General features: G+C 45.5%; 5 protein-coding genes across 5 annotated transcripts; all 5 read left to right on the top strand. All coding sequences in view use genetic code 12, as the record gives it.

The window, feature by feature from the left end:
• Nucleotides 1-1,045: 1,045 nt before the first annotated feature.
• Nucleotides 1,046-3,493, top strand: LODBEIA_P32540 (uncharacterized protein; the record flags this gene model as incomplete). Its single annotated transcript, XM_066973344.1, has 1 exon — nucleotides 1,046-3,493. One exon carries the CDS (start codon nucleotides 1,046-1,048, stop codon nucleotides 3,491-3,493), a length of 2,448 nt encoding a protein of 815 aa, XP_066830192.1.
• Nucleotides 3,494-4,803: 1,310 nt separating this feature from the next.
• On the top strand, nucleotides 4,804-6,069 carry LODBEIA_P32530 (uncharacterized protein; the record flags this gene model as incomplete). The annotated part of the gene is made up of 1 exon (XM_066973343.1): nucleotides 4,804-6,069. One exon carries the CDS (start codon nucleotides 4,804-4,806, stop codon nucleotides 6,067-6,069), a length of 1,266 nt encoding a protein of 421 aa, XP_066830191.1.
• Nucleotides 6,070-6,373: 304 nt separating this feature from the next.
• On the top strand, nucleotides 6,374-7,852 carry LODBEIA_P32520 (uncharacterized protein; the record flags this gene model as incomplete). The annotated part of the gene is made up of 1 exon (XM_066973342.1): nucleotides 6,374-7,852. One exon carries the CDS (start codon nucleotides 6,374-6,376, stop codon nucleotides 7,850-7,852), a length of 1,479 nt encoding a protein of 492 aa, XP_066830190.1.
• Nucleotides 7,853-8,142: 290 nt separating this feature from the next.
• Nucleotides 8,143-10,023, top strand: LODBEIA_P32510 (uncharacterized protein; the record flags this gene model as incomplete). The annotated part of the gene is made up of 1 exon (XM_066973341.1): nucleotides 8,143-10,023. The coding sequence occupies one exon, from the start codon at nucleotides 8,143-8,145 to the stop codon at nucleotides 10,021-10,023; it is 1,881 nt and encodes a 626-aa protein (XP_066830189.1).
• Nucleotides 10,024-10,402: 379 nt separating this feature from the next.
• LODBEIA_P32500 (uncharacterized protein) lies at nucleotides 10,403-12,123 on the top strand (the record flags this gene model as incomplete). The annotated part of the gene is made up of 2 exons (XM_066973340.1): nucleotides 10,403-10,464; nucleotides 10,623-12,123. 2 exons carry the CDS (start codon nucleotides 10,403-10,405, stop codon nucleotides 12,121-12,123), a joined length of 1,563 nt encoding a protein of 520 aa, XP_066830188.1.
• Nucleotides 12,124-13,740: the final 1,617 nt, after the last annotated feature.

Below are 13,740 nucleotides of genomic sequence, written 5' to 3'. Positions count from 1 at the left end.
GTTTGCAAGTATTCAACTCCGAGCTTTGACTCGAGTTTGGAAAGATTGCCAGACCCTTGAAGATCTTAGAGAGCTACTCATCCTGCAAGAAGCTCCCCCAGGGCCTCGTCAACGAAATTGCTCCTTTCTGGAGCAAACCTGACGGCAAAACAGAGACTGCAACGACCAACAACTACTGAGATCATTGAACGCGACAGCTTCCGAAGCTCCCCACCCATTCCATGTCGTTTGCCTCTACCTCTCCATCTCAATCTTTACGCATCAAAGATCTTGGATGAAAAATGTAGAAATACCCCCCGCGTCCAACCTGAGCGTCAAGTCCTTTTGAGTTTGCTCTCTCTTTGGTTCTCGGAGGAGGATCGAACTGCCGGGAGCGGTCCATCAAGCTGAACTCATGGACATATATACATATATTCCCTTACATAACCGTACCAGATGGACCGACAGATAGATAATAAAGTTGCACGGTTGGTGAATAATATTGATTGCGAAGATACCCGATACCATGAACGAACAACTGAAAGGGAATGTCTGTTGCGGTTAATAATAAACACTCGGTTTAACTCTCTGCTGGACCTCTCTGGTCTGGTGACACACTCTCACACACCCTGATTCCCTCTCTCTCTGGCTGTCTCTGTCTCTTTATCAACATCATCATTGCAGTCAATCTGGAGAAGAAAACAAAAAACAAAAAATTTACAAACAACCAGAAAGCACCAGAACATACAAACAAGACAGTAAAAACTTCAAACCAACAACTTTCTCAACTCATTGACTTTTCTACAAGTTATGAACCATTGGAAGTTCTTGCATCCTATTTTCACCAAGTAACTGCAAAAAGAAGAAAGAAAGAAAACCATTTGAAAAAAAAAAAAAACAAACAAAAAACAAAAACGCCTTTCTGCTCCACACAATCACGAAACTATCAAGCAATCAAAACAACTGGCTAAAATCTACTGAGAGAAGCTCGTTTACAAAAAGAAAAAGTTTACCTGGGAAGTCGAAAACATCAAGATATATAAATTTAAAACTTTTGTGGACGGCGATGTCGGAACTGACTGCAATCAGACTACCTTCATCACTTCCTTATCCCGTGATCATATCGTTGATAAACTGTCGCCGAGGAGAACAGATAACCAAACACAAGGAGATTTTCAGCTACAAATACTGGACCTACCAAGATGACCCCAATTCAAAAGAAGAGCCCCCGAAAAAGGTCCGTGTTGAGTGTATAGGAACATTTGAAAGTCCCATTGAAGGTGAAGTTGAAAGAATCAATGTCAAGCCAAACGAAGAAATCCTCCATAGCAACATCGACATTCTACAAATCAAAGAAGCATGCGCTCACACCGTGCAGTACGGCGGTCTCTGTGCCTTGTGCGGCAAGGCATTGGATGAAGAAAAAGACTACTCTGGCTACGACTACGAGGAGCGAGCCACGATTGCCATGTCGCACGATAGCACGGAGTTGAAGATAAGCTACGATGAAGCAGCCAAGATTGAGTCCAAGACCACCGATCGTTTGATTGAAGAGCAAAAATTGATTCTTGTGGTGGACTTGGACCAAACGGTGATACACGCCACGGTTGATCCAACGGTGGGGGAGTGGCAACTGGACCCCGCCAATCCAAACTACCCTGCGGTTAAAGATGTCAAGACTTTTTGTTTAGAAGAAGACCCCGTTGTGCCACCAGGGTGGACTGGTCCAAGATTGCCTCCTACTAGATGCTGGTACTATGTCAAGTTGCGTCCCGGATTACAGGAGTTTTTGCGCAAGATGGATGAAAAATACGAAATGCACATATATACCATGGCGACTAGAAATTATGCATTGGCGATTGCCAATATCATAGATCCAGATGGGAAATATTTCGGCGATCGGATATTGAGTCGAGATGAGAGTGGATCGTTGACGCATAAGAATTTGAAGAGATTGTTCCCCGTTGACCAGTCGATGGTTGCAATTATTGATGATAGAGGCGATGTGTGGCAGTGGGAAAGAAACTTGATCAAGGTTGTGCCTTATGATTTTTTCGTGGGCATTGGTGATATAAATTCCATGTATTTACCGAAAAAGAAGGGACAATTGACGGGACCCATTAAGAAAAGGAAGGCCATTGCGAAGTTGGAAGCTGCCGCTGAGTCCAAGATCGAAGAAGAAGAAGAAAAAGAAAAAGAAAAGGAAAATGACGCTAAACGAGGGGGAGGAGGGCAAGGTGGTGGTGATAATGATGGTAATGGTGCCAGCAGTGATTCTTCAATTGAGGCAGCATCAACCCCGATTGATGCCAAGCATGACATTTCAGCCAACCCCGTTGAGAGAATTCTTGAACTTGGAGGTGGCGAGGGCAATACCAATCTTCTACTAGAGCAATCACGTTCGCGAAACCAGACGATTGAACAGCAGCAGCACGATCGACCTTTGGCTAAACTACAGCACGACTTGATCCAGATGCATCATATAGAGACCAAATCTGTTGACTCGCAATCTGATGATGGCGATGACAGTGACGACGACGATAATTTATTACTTGATGACGATAATGAGCTTTTGGCGTTGGATAAAATACTACAGGATGTACATCGTGAATACTACCACCGGTATAAGCTGAGCAAAGACAAGCCCAATTTGACCGAAGTGATACCTCAAATGAAAAGCAAATGCTTGACGGGAATCACCATATTATTCTCAGGCATCATACCGCGAGATATAAATATAGAAAATGCTGATATTGTGATATGGTGTAAGCAGTTTGGAGTTCAAGTTGTCAATGAGGTGTTTCCCGAAGTTACCCATGTTGTGTGTCGAGATATCAGTGAAGACTCGGGGCCTACATTTAAAGCAAGGGCTGCCAATAGATTATATGGAGACCGAATTAAAATAGTCAACCCAGACTGGTTATTCTCCTGTCTAAGCTCTTGGAAAAAGCAGGATGAAAAGGATTATTTGGTGAATACAAGCGATGCTAAACTTTGGAATGTTAAAGAGAGCGATGTTAATGTGTATGCAAAGAAGTTGGAAGAGATCAAGGCGGCTAGGGAGGCAATGAGTGAAAATCGCGGAAGGCTGGGGTCGATGGAAACACTTGATGATTACGATTTGGATGAAGCTAATCAAGAAATTGACGAGTTTCTAGCTGGCTTGAGTGATGATGAAGATGAAGAAGACCAGGAGGGAGACCAAGACCAAGACCAAGACCAGGAGGAGGATCAAAATGGACAGAAACGAAGTTTAGAAGATGCTGACGAAGATGAAGATGAAGAACTCCAAGGAAGACAAACTGCAAATGGACACGATTCTTTCATCAAAGAAATGTACAAGAAAAGGAAAAAACTTGCCCTGGATCACAATCATGATATTTATGAAGATGAGGATGAGAAAGAAACCGATGCTCAAGAAACCCCCAAAGCTGTACAAGACGATGATGTTGGTGGAGAGTTGAATGATTTGGAACAAGAACTACTCGACGGTTTCAACGATTTGGAAGACTGACGGTTGAAAGCTGTTTTGTTATAATATTGACACAATTCATTCAAAATTTTTTTTTTCATCAGCAGCACGGACCCTCCCCCCCTGTTGATCAAAGGGGAAAAAACAAGGGAAGGCCCGTCGGTAAATAGCAAAGACAAAAATGTAAGATTATTATCTGTAACCCCAAACAAGCTAAGCTGTAGCCTAAGTGCCCCAGTTCCTGTTTCCGCTTCCTCTGTGAACAGCTGATTAATAACTCCAGGCCAAATGCAACACAACTAACGGGCTGTGGCGGTTGTGACACGCAAAAATTATCAAGAAAAAAAAAAGATGGCTTGCTCGAGTTTCCCCGAGCAAGGACCAAGTCGCGTATCTACCACCTACACACCCACCTGACGCACCAGACGTCATAGTTACTTTACGCTCTCTTTCTCTCTCTGTTTCACTTCTAGGTTAAGATATTTCCATGGCACTGCAACAAGCCAGCCCCCCTCTCTACTTCTTCCCCCCTTTTTTTATACCCGTTCGTACAATCAAGAGACCTGTTTGTGAGTGCATTGTTGAAGCACGGTTGACTACTCCAGCATCCCTTAATCTGGGGCTGTTGATCCAGATCGATATCAGGGGGGTCGTTGAAGCCCATTCTCCGGTTTTTGTTCTTGGCCAATTATGGGTACCTCCGTTTCCCCTTTTTCACCGTATCTTGAATGCGCTTAATGAAGAGAGAAAAAGGGAGACAGAGGAGGCTGTAAGTACCGCCCGTATCGTGATGGATCATGACCGCATCATGACGAGGCTTGGGGCCCGCCCGCCTAAAAATAGCCTCCCCCGTCTTCGCCCTGGGGGGGTTGGGGGTTGGGGGGGGGGCTGCCTGTGCGCCGCGGTGGGTGCCTGCGCGTGGTGCGCTCGTGCCGAAGGGAGAAGAGTTTAGTGGAGGTACAGCCGAGTTGCGGCAGCTTACGGAAACAAGAAACATCTCCATAACCATCACCTCCATCATCATCATCAACATCGTCATTCCCATCTGGGCCAAGATTTTCTCATGTGTATATATATAAGCTATGCAATATTTTCCTGAAACTTTATACTCTGCTTTCTACTCTCCCACATCCACTTCACTCCACTTTACTTTGGAATTTGTTTCGAAGGGGCTTCACAGCCGGGAGAGCTATAGCTGATAATATATAAAACGCGCTTTTTTCCTTCCCATCCTCGTTCCTCGAACAACTACCACACACTGGACACCACACTAGAAGACAAAACTTCAACTTTTCCTAGAGACACCAGCTAGCTATTACCAGTCCAGACACACACAAGCACAGACACACGGGATGCAGTACGCTTGCTTTCGGGTCGTATTGGTCTTCTTCTCCCTTGCCACGCTAATCTTGACCGCGTTTGCAGTGGCGGGCTCCTACAAGAACAAGGGGTACCTCACGGGGACCTATCTCATCAATTTCCACTTGCTGGGTCTAGACTTGAGGCAGATCATCAGCGCTCAGATTGGATCGAGCAAAAGAGACGTTGTCGTTGTTGGTGGTGGCGGCGAACGCCTTTTCAACCGCGATGCGGTTGAACCCCAGGTGGAGGTGGAGATGATGGCGAAAAGAGAAACGACTACTGCCGCGCCCACTCCTTCAAATATCAACGATTGGATCAACCTTGCTACGAGTATCGCCAATCAGCCCGACTTCACTGCCCAGGTGGCTAGCATTGCCTCGAACGCAGGCATCTCGGTCCCCACGAGCTTGCCCACTGATGGCGACGGGGGCTTTTACACCACGGTTCAAGCCGCAATAGCCGACTTGTTGAACAACGTCACCCCGGAGCAATTGGGTATTGCCGACGTCTACTCGGCCAGCTATTGGGGCTACTGTCGAGGCGAGAAAGTCTCCAACGGAACGGCGGCTCCCGATAATTCGTTTGGAAGGTTTCTTGATGAAAATTTCGATAACTCAAACGTCAACTATACTTGGTGCTCGCCTCCTACTGCTGGATTTTTCTTTGATCCAATCACAATTTTCAAACAAGAGATGAATCGCACTATCGATGGTATTTCCGTTGATTCGCAGTCGACTTTGGTCAATGAGTTGAGTACCCAGTACAAGAATGAATTGCGAGTGCTTATAGATAGCATCACGCCTGAGGATTTGAATCTCCCGGGAAGCTTGCAAGATGATTTGCAGTTGTTGAACCGATTGACGGTGGCTAGTTTTGCACTCATGATTTGCGCGGCTGCGCTAGCCTTCATCTCGATTGTGATCCAATTCATGGGATGCTGCTTGTCTCCAGACAACTGTTGCTTGTCATTCTTGAATTTCATGTTTCAATTTTTACTTTTCCTACTTTCAATCCTTGCTGCGGGCTTGGTCACGGGAACATACGTGTTTGTGAGGAGGAAAATCAATGACGAAGTTGGAGAGTGGGGTATCAAATCCTTCTTGTCGATCAATTTTTACGCCTTTGCCTGGAGTGCCGCTGCCTCCGCTTTGCTTTTGGTTCTCTTTAGTCTATTGGGACACTGTTTTGGAATCTGCGGACGCAGAAGCTACCGCAAAGTTCAAACCAACGCTGCCTATGTTCACCATGAGAAATGATGCAGGACGTTAGACACGAGTTAGACTTTTTTATGTAATTCAATTCAATTTCGATTTTAATTTGAATCTTATTCAATGCAGATTAAAACACAATCAAGTAAACACTCAAACCTCTGGTTCTTGTTGTTTTTTGCAGTCTAGGTGTATTGTGTGCTGCAGCCTCGCTGCTCTGGGCTACCAACTTCTTTCGGCAGATGTTGAAAATATCTCGATTCGATGCATGTTCCAAACTATGAGCTCTTCGTGCTTCTCCCCCTCTCCAATATCACCATCATAATCACCAAGAACACCTCCAGCAAGAGCCATGATATGTGCACTTTCAGGCGAGCGAATAAAAGAAGCAGTAGCATCGCCGAAAAGCGGCGCCGTATTCGAGCGCAAATACATTGAAAAATACGTGTCGACAACTTCAAAAGACCCCATCACCAATGACCCACTTTCACTATCGGACCTCATCACTTTGAAACTCACACCGCTAGTGGCGCCCCCCGACCCAGCAACTACAACATCGATTCCGTCGCTACTATCGAATTTGCAAAGCGAATGGGACTCGACGGTATTGGAAGTTTTCACGCTTCGCAAGACGGTGCAGCTGTTGAAACTGGAATTGAGCCAGGCTTTGTATCGACTGGACGCGGCGGTGCGAGTTGCTGCTAGAGCTATCAGGGAGAGGGACGACGCGAAGCAAGCTTTGGAGGAGTTGGTGTTGTCTTTGGAAGTCCGAGATGAGGAAGATGAGGAGGTTGAAGAGGTGGAAAATGGGGAGAAGAATAAGAGCAAGGAGGAGGTGTTAAAGAAGATCGAGGTGGAGGCTGAGGCGTTGTTCAAGTTGCACAAGTCCACAAAGGTCAAATTTCCATATAGCGGCAGCAATAAACCGTTTCATCTTGAGCAAGGGGAGATTTACAAAGATGTGTTTCTAGGAGCGTCTTCCCACGCCACCGACGTTACATTCAATGCAGATCTCAAGCGCTTAGCGGCCGTGGATGGTGATAGCATAAACAGCTTCGACATTGGAAAAAAGAGTACCACGGCTTGGAAAACGGGTTTGGCTTCGATATCGCACTGGTGCGTAAGTAACAATGGTACCGTTGCTGCTGTAGATGGGCAAAAATTGGCTTTTTCCAATACGGACTCGACAATTGAGCTTGAAAGTGAGGTGACGGCTGTCACTAGCCATCCGTCGTTGGACATTTTCTTGGTTTTCACGACGAAATCTTGGCTCGTGTGCGATCCTCACGGCGTCGCGGCAAGGCATGAAACACCGACGCTGTTGCTGGTGCCTGCTGTTCACGTTGACGGTGAGTTGTTTGCCGCTTTCGACGGGTCCGAGATAAAGCTTTCGAGCATGACCACTGGCGATGTTCTAGCTGCGTTTTCGCCGCGGTATGGACAAATTAAACAAGTGCAATTTGCTCCAAACGCATACTGGCTACTTGTGCTATCTCAAGATGACGACAACAATGCGAGCGTAATAGAAGTTTACGACGTGCGAAAGAATACCGTTGCTAACGAATTGGATTTTGCCAGTGTGATTCAGGAGTTTATAATCGATCCAACGTCAAGTCTCATCATAGTGAACCACGGTGGTGACGAATATAGCTCTGCCGTGTATCAGAAGAAGCTGAAAAAGTGGGACGCCCCAGTGAAATTGGACCTGAGCGCAAAGAGTTTAAAACTATTCTCCCATATCGAGGATGTGCAAAAGAAAGGCACGGTTGAATTTATAACCTACGATGAGGTAAAAGATGAGTGCCAGGTCTTGACTCTAGAGAGTCTGTAACTAATTCAATTTTAGCTTCATTTCATTTAATTTCATGCAATGTATTAACGCTGCAAATTGCGATTGCCACGGACTCAACTGGTCCATGAAGAGCAGCTTATCTCCAAATCTCTCTCCCGATCCCCGTACGACCCGCGTGGTTGCGACTCCACATTGCGTTTTCATTTTGCAGCAAGCTTGGTAATTGGGAAAAAAAAAACTAATATAAGAATAGGAAGATTGGCTATAGAGGATTTGACAACCAGGTCAAGTTCACCCACCACCAACTTTTCCACGCTAAATTGCAGCAAATGAGCATCTCTACGGCCCAGATAGACCAGCTTGTACAGGATTGGATCTCAATTGATCCCAACCCCGAAACAAAACAAGAAATCCAGACCCTCCTGCAAAACCGCGAGTATGACAAGTTGCGCCAGAAGTTGTACCCTCGAATCGCATTCGGCACAGCTGGTTTGCGTTCGTCGATGGAGTCAGGGTTTGCCCACATGAACGATGTCACAGTGCTTCAAGCGTCGCAAGGTTTGGTCAACTATCTCGCTTCAAAGTTCGAACACCCGTCAATTGTTGTTGGGTATGACCACCGTTATCACTCGCAACGATTCGCGGAGCTCTTGGCGAGTGTCGCCTTGGTTAAAGGTGGCATCACGGTGTACTACTTGGGCTCAATCGATGATCTCTCTCGGGAGTCGTTGAAGTTATCCGAGGGCCAATTCAAGAATGACGATGAAGCCTCGCGGGAATACGTTCACACGCCCATGGTGCCCTTTGCTATTGACACCTTGGGCGCTTCGGGGGGAGTCATGATTACTGCGTCGCATAACCCGGCAATGGACAATGGATACAAGGTGTATTATCTGAATGGGTGTCAGATTATCCCCCCGGTAGATCATGAAATTGCTGAGCTGATTGAGCACAATTTGCAGCCTTGGAGTGACCAAGTTTGGAACGTGACCGAGAATTTCACTGCTGGTTTCCACAGTGGTGTTTTGAAGCCGGTGAAGGAGGAAATCGTGAAACAATATGTCGAGCAAGTCAAGTTGAAGTTGGTCAAGACGGACGAGTTGGATTTCAACTTTGTTTACACGCCCATGCATGGTGTGGGTTTGGAGACGTTTGCCAAGTGTTTGAGCTTGTTTAAAAAGACGCAGAAATATGAGTTTGTCACTAAGCAAGCTAAGCCTGACCCGGCGTTCCCCACTGTCAGTTTCCCCAACCCGGAGGAGAAAGGTGCGTTGGACTTGGCCATTGAGACCGCGCTGGGCTTGGGTTACAAGTTGGTGTTGGCAAATGACCCCGATGCTGATCGGTTCAGTCTCGCCGTGGCTGACAAAAATGGCAAGTTTAAACAGTTGACGGGCAACGAGATTGGATTCCTCTTTGCTATGCATGTGATTGAAACTTTGAGCAAGGACGAATTGTCGCGCACGTATTTGTTGAACTCCACAGTCTCGAGCCAGATCTTGAAAGCCATGGCTGAAAAGGATGGATTCCAATTTGCAGATACCTTGACTGGGTTCAAATGGATGGGAAACAAGGCCATAGACTTGACTAAAGACGGGTACTTGGTTCCGTTTGCATTCGAGGAGTCGATTGGGTTCATGTTTGATATCGTGCACGATAAGGACGGGGTTTCTGCTGCGATTGTGTTTTTGCAGTTGTACCAACGGTGGACCGCAAGTGGCGACGTTGATGTCTTGGACAAGTTGCAAGCTGGATACAGGAAATACGGCTGGTTCAAGGATTTGAATGGATATTATAGAGTCGGTGATATGGAAGTTACCGGTAAGATATTTGCAAGCATTCGGGATTCATACAAGGGTAGTGACTATACTGAAACGATTGGAGGCTACAAGGTTACATATTGGAGAGACTTGACTGTGGGGTACGACTCGTCAACCGCGGACCACAAACCGCTCTTGCCGGTGGACCCTCACTCTCAGATGATTACCGGTGTGCTTGAACCACTCAAAAGGCCTGCAAACGACCCCAAGCTATCTGTGAGGTTCACTGCTAGAGGCTCAGGCACGGAGCCCAAGTTGAAAGTCTACATTGAAGGAAAATCCACTGTAAGTGAAAGCGATGCTTTGAGTGTTGCTGACGATTGTTGGGAAACACTCAAGAAGCAATGGTTTAAACCCGATGTGTACGGTTTGAAAGAGCTGAAACCTTGAGGAAAAAATGGGGAAACACTGTAGAGGTTACATTATTTATATAGCGTTGGATAGAGCAATAGACGTAGTTTGATTTGGTTTTCTTTTCGTTGGAGTGAAATTGAGGGTATCCTAGTACATGTAGATGGTGGACGCCCATGGTTATAATCTGTCAAAGTAATCAAGAATCAACGAAAAAAAAAAAAAAATTATTTATCAAGAAAGAGAGGAGAGGAGAGAAAAGAGAGCGACTGGTCTACTTACTGTTTATTATTAGCAAGAACATAGAGTCCAAGACACGTTGATCAAAAAGTTACTTCAACCCTGATTGACTCCCCTTCTAGACTCCATAACCCCACTCTTCATCAGCATTGCTGATTTGAAATCACATCAATTCTGAATGTCACTACGGGCCTTCACGCCGGACATGTATGGCTCGAAAAAGAAGTCCGATCTTCCCATGTATGTGTAAACATCCACAGGCTTTTCACAGCCTCGAGACCAACCAAACCCCGTCCCCCTCCATCCATCCAAACCACGTCGTTGGTGTTTTTGTTTGGTTTATTTAGTTTTTTATTTCTTTTCGTTTTCAACAATACTAACGTTCACTGTTTTTATAGATTTAATAAGCTAAAACCGAAGAAGCATTCCAAACGAATATTGCTCAAGAGGATATTTTATGCGATAATTGCCGGTTTGATATGTTATACTATTTATATTAAATTTTTCAGGGATCTCGGTCTCGAGTTTCCTGCAAAGTTGCCGAAACCCGTTGATTTGAAGGAGAGCATAGAGATGGAGCTTGAGAATCAGCGGCATCAAAAAGACGAGGACTTGAAGAACCAGGATCACAAGGTGTATAAAGTCACGAAAGATGGCGTTGAGCAAGAGCAACAACAAGAACAGCAGCAGCAGCAGCAGCAGCAACAAGGTGAGGCAGCTGACGCATTTGAGAAAGAATCTGATGGTGTTTTTTCGCCGGAGGAAATCACCACTCAGGACTTGCGCGAGAGTGGAGTTGAGTATTTCGATTTGAACGACTACCAGGGCTCAGCTAACGGCAAAGGGGAAGGCGATAATGTACTTTTTTTGATGCCATTGAGAAACGCCGAGCACGTGTTGCCGATGGCTTTTTACAACTTGATGAACTTGACGTACGACCATCAGTTGATTGATATTGCATTTTTGGTGTCGGACTGCTCACCGGAGGATACCACGTTGGAGACGGTGTTTAGGTACTCGGTGGCGCTCCAGAATGGCACGTTGGTGGACTTGTTGAAAGCAGAGGAGGATTTGAAACATGGCGCAAAAGTGAAAGGCTCGAACGATTTGTACCAGAGCTATATGGAGCCATCGTATATGGAAACGGTGAAAAAGGCATATAGCAATCCCGAGCACCACAAGGGGTACCGGACTCCGTTTAGATCGGTCACCATCTATGAAAAGAATTTCGGACAGGTGATTGGACAAGGATTCAGTGACCGACACGCGGTTAAAGTGCAAGGCATCAGAAGGAAATTGATGGGCAGGGCGCGAAATTGGCTTACTTCCAGCGCGTTGAGGGCCGATCACTCGTGGGTTTATTGGAGAGATGTCGATATTGAGACTTGTCCGGGTAACGTTATTGAAGAGTTGATGATGCATGACTATGATGTCATGGTGCCAAACGTTTGGCGTCCCTTGCCTACATTCTTGGGCAATGAGCAGCCTTATGATTTAAACTCTTGGATCGAGTCTGATGCCGCGTTGGACTTGGCAAAGACGTTGGATGAAGACGATGTTATCGTTGAAGGTTATGCCGAATACCCCACATGGCGTGCCCATTTGGCGTACATTCGAGACGCCAATGGTGATCCAAGAGAGGTTGTCGACTTGGATGGCGTTGGAGGTGTTTCGATATTGGCGCGAGCCAAGATATTCCGACAAGGAGTGCATTTCCCCGCGTTTACGTTTTTGAACCATGCTGAGACGGAGGCGTTTGGGAAGATGGCCAAGACGATGGGATTTAAAGTTGGTGGGTTGCCGCATTATACCATATGGCATATTTATGAGCCTAGTGAGGAGGATTTGCAAAAGATTTCCAAATTGGAAAGAACCCGAAGAAGAAAGCAAACGAGCTGAGGTCACATGCAGTGGGAGGCCATATAAGGTGAAGACGAGTTAAAACATAGTTAGATAAATAGAACATTTAGTTCGATTGTAATTTACGTATAAAACATATAGAGAGAACGAGAAATATCAACTTTTTTATTGAAACATTGCAAAAGAAAGCAAAAACTCGAAACTGCGCTCTGGTAGGAGAATGACACAGTTGATGGATGCCAGTGGCTTGAAAGGGCGGGTCTTGGACGGGTATTTAAGCGATCGGAAAAAAAAACAGCAGGCAGTTTACATGGCATCGGTTCTTAGTACCTCGCAAACAACAACAAGATTCTTAAGAGACACATTGAAGACATAAATGTTAAAGGTAAAAGAGGAAATCTGTTATCCATATCAGTAGGAAGGCAGGATTTTTTAATCCTCGTTGTTTAAAACAACATTCAGAGATTGTTCACTCATCCATAATTAATCATCATATTAGGAAATGTCACAGATTCCAATGTTTTTTTAAACCCCGTGACCCCATGGCGGATTCGAACTTGAGATCTCGGAGAACTTCTAATTTCTATTTTTCTCCGAGATTGTTCTTGTTCCAGTGCGCCATGGGTGGTAAATTTTTTTTGAGTATGGCTATGTGAGCTAGGCGATGGTGTGGTGCGCTTTGCAAGGCGGTATATGGTGCATGCGTTGATTTGGGATATAGAGGTCTAAGGTGCGTTGATGGGCTTTTCTGTTTCTTGCTCTGTGTACTTGGCAGATCCACTGTATGTTGTTGGCTTTGAGTTTAACCTCGAATTTTACAGCGAGATTGCAGCGAAACTGTAGTGAAAATTAGGCAAGCGGTTACGATGAATAGAGCCAGTTGCCTTGCTGGTTTTGCAGCCACATTTATTCAGGTTTTTCCCCAACGCCGTACCTTGTCTAGTCCTGCCCCTCAGAATAATTTCAACCACGTTCAAAGGCCTTTTCTACACAAACGACGCTATGCTCGCCTTGTTTTTTTTTTTTTTTAGCTCCAACAGGTTTCATCGGAGAGCCACAGCACAAGCAACATAAGAGCTTACATCTTCTCATCTCTAGCACGAGGAAATGCAGCAGAGCGCAAAATTATTGGATCAAAAAAAAAAAAAAAAAGAAAAAAGAAGCTGAACCGGATTAATTATTTCTCTCGTGCATTTTTCGCAGCTGAGAAGGCAGTCGAGAGACATGACAGACCTTATCGAACAAGCAAAGAAACAAGCACGCGGGCATAACCAGTAGGAAGATATATTACTTTACCTGGTCGGTTAATGTTCTCCTTGTCTTGTATCTCTGGCGTATCGAGCTGTTCTTTATGCATGAGATATAGATGGCTTGCAATGAGCGGCCAGTTGGATGATGGCTGAAGGACAGGCTGGCAGAAAAGAACAGAGTGAAGCTCTACTGTTTTCTTTTTTTCTTTCGCTCGTCTTGTTATTCTCGCTTCAAAAGATTTGCGACGCGCGACTGAGCGAGCGCGAACGTGCGGTGGGGACGCGTCTGTTTAGAGATTGATTCGCGTTGATACAGAGAGAGAGAGAGGAAGAGATTGCAACTTAGTCGAAACCATGTTGCAGGGACCAACTAAAACCTACGAGCTCGGATCTCAGGCTATTTCTT

The sequence above is a fragment of the Lodderomyces beijingensis genome, assembly GCF_963989305.1.
Source record: "Lodderomyces beijingensis strain CBS 14171 genome assembly, chromosome: 4".
NCBI lineage: Eukaryota > Fungi > Ascomycota > Pichiomycetes > Serinales > Debaryomycetaceae > Lodderomyces > Lodderomyces beijingensis.
Note: the sequence above shows the minus strand (reverse complement) of the source record. Positions and strands in the feature narration are given on the sequence as shown.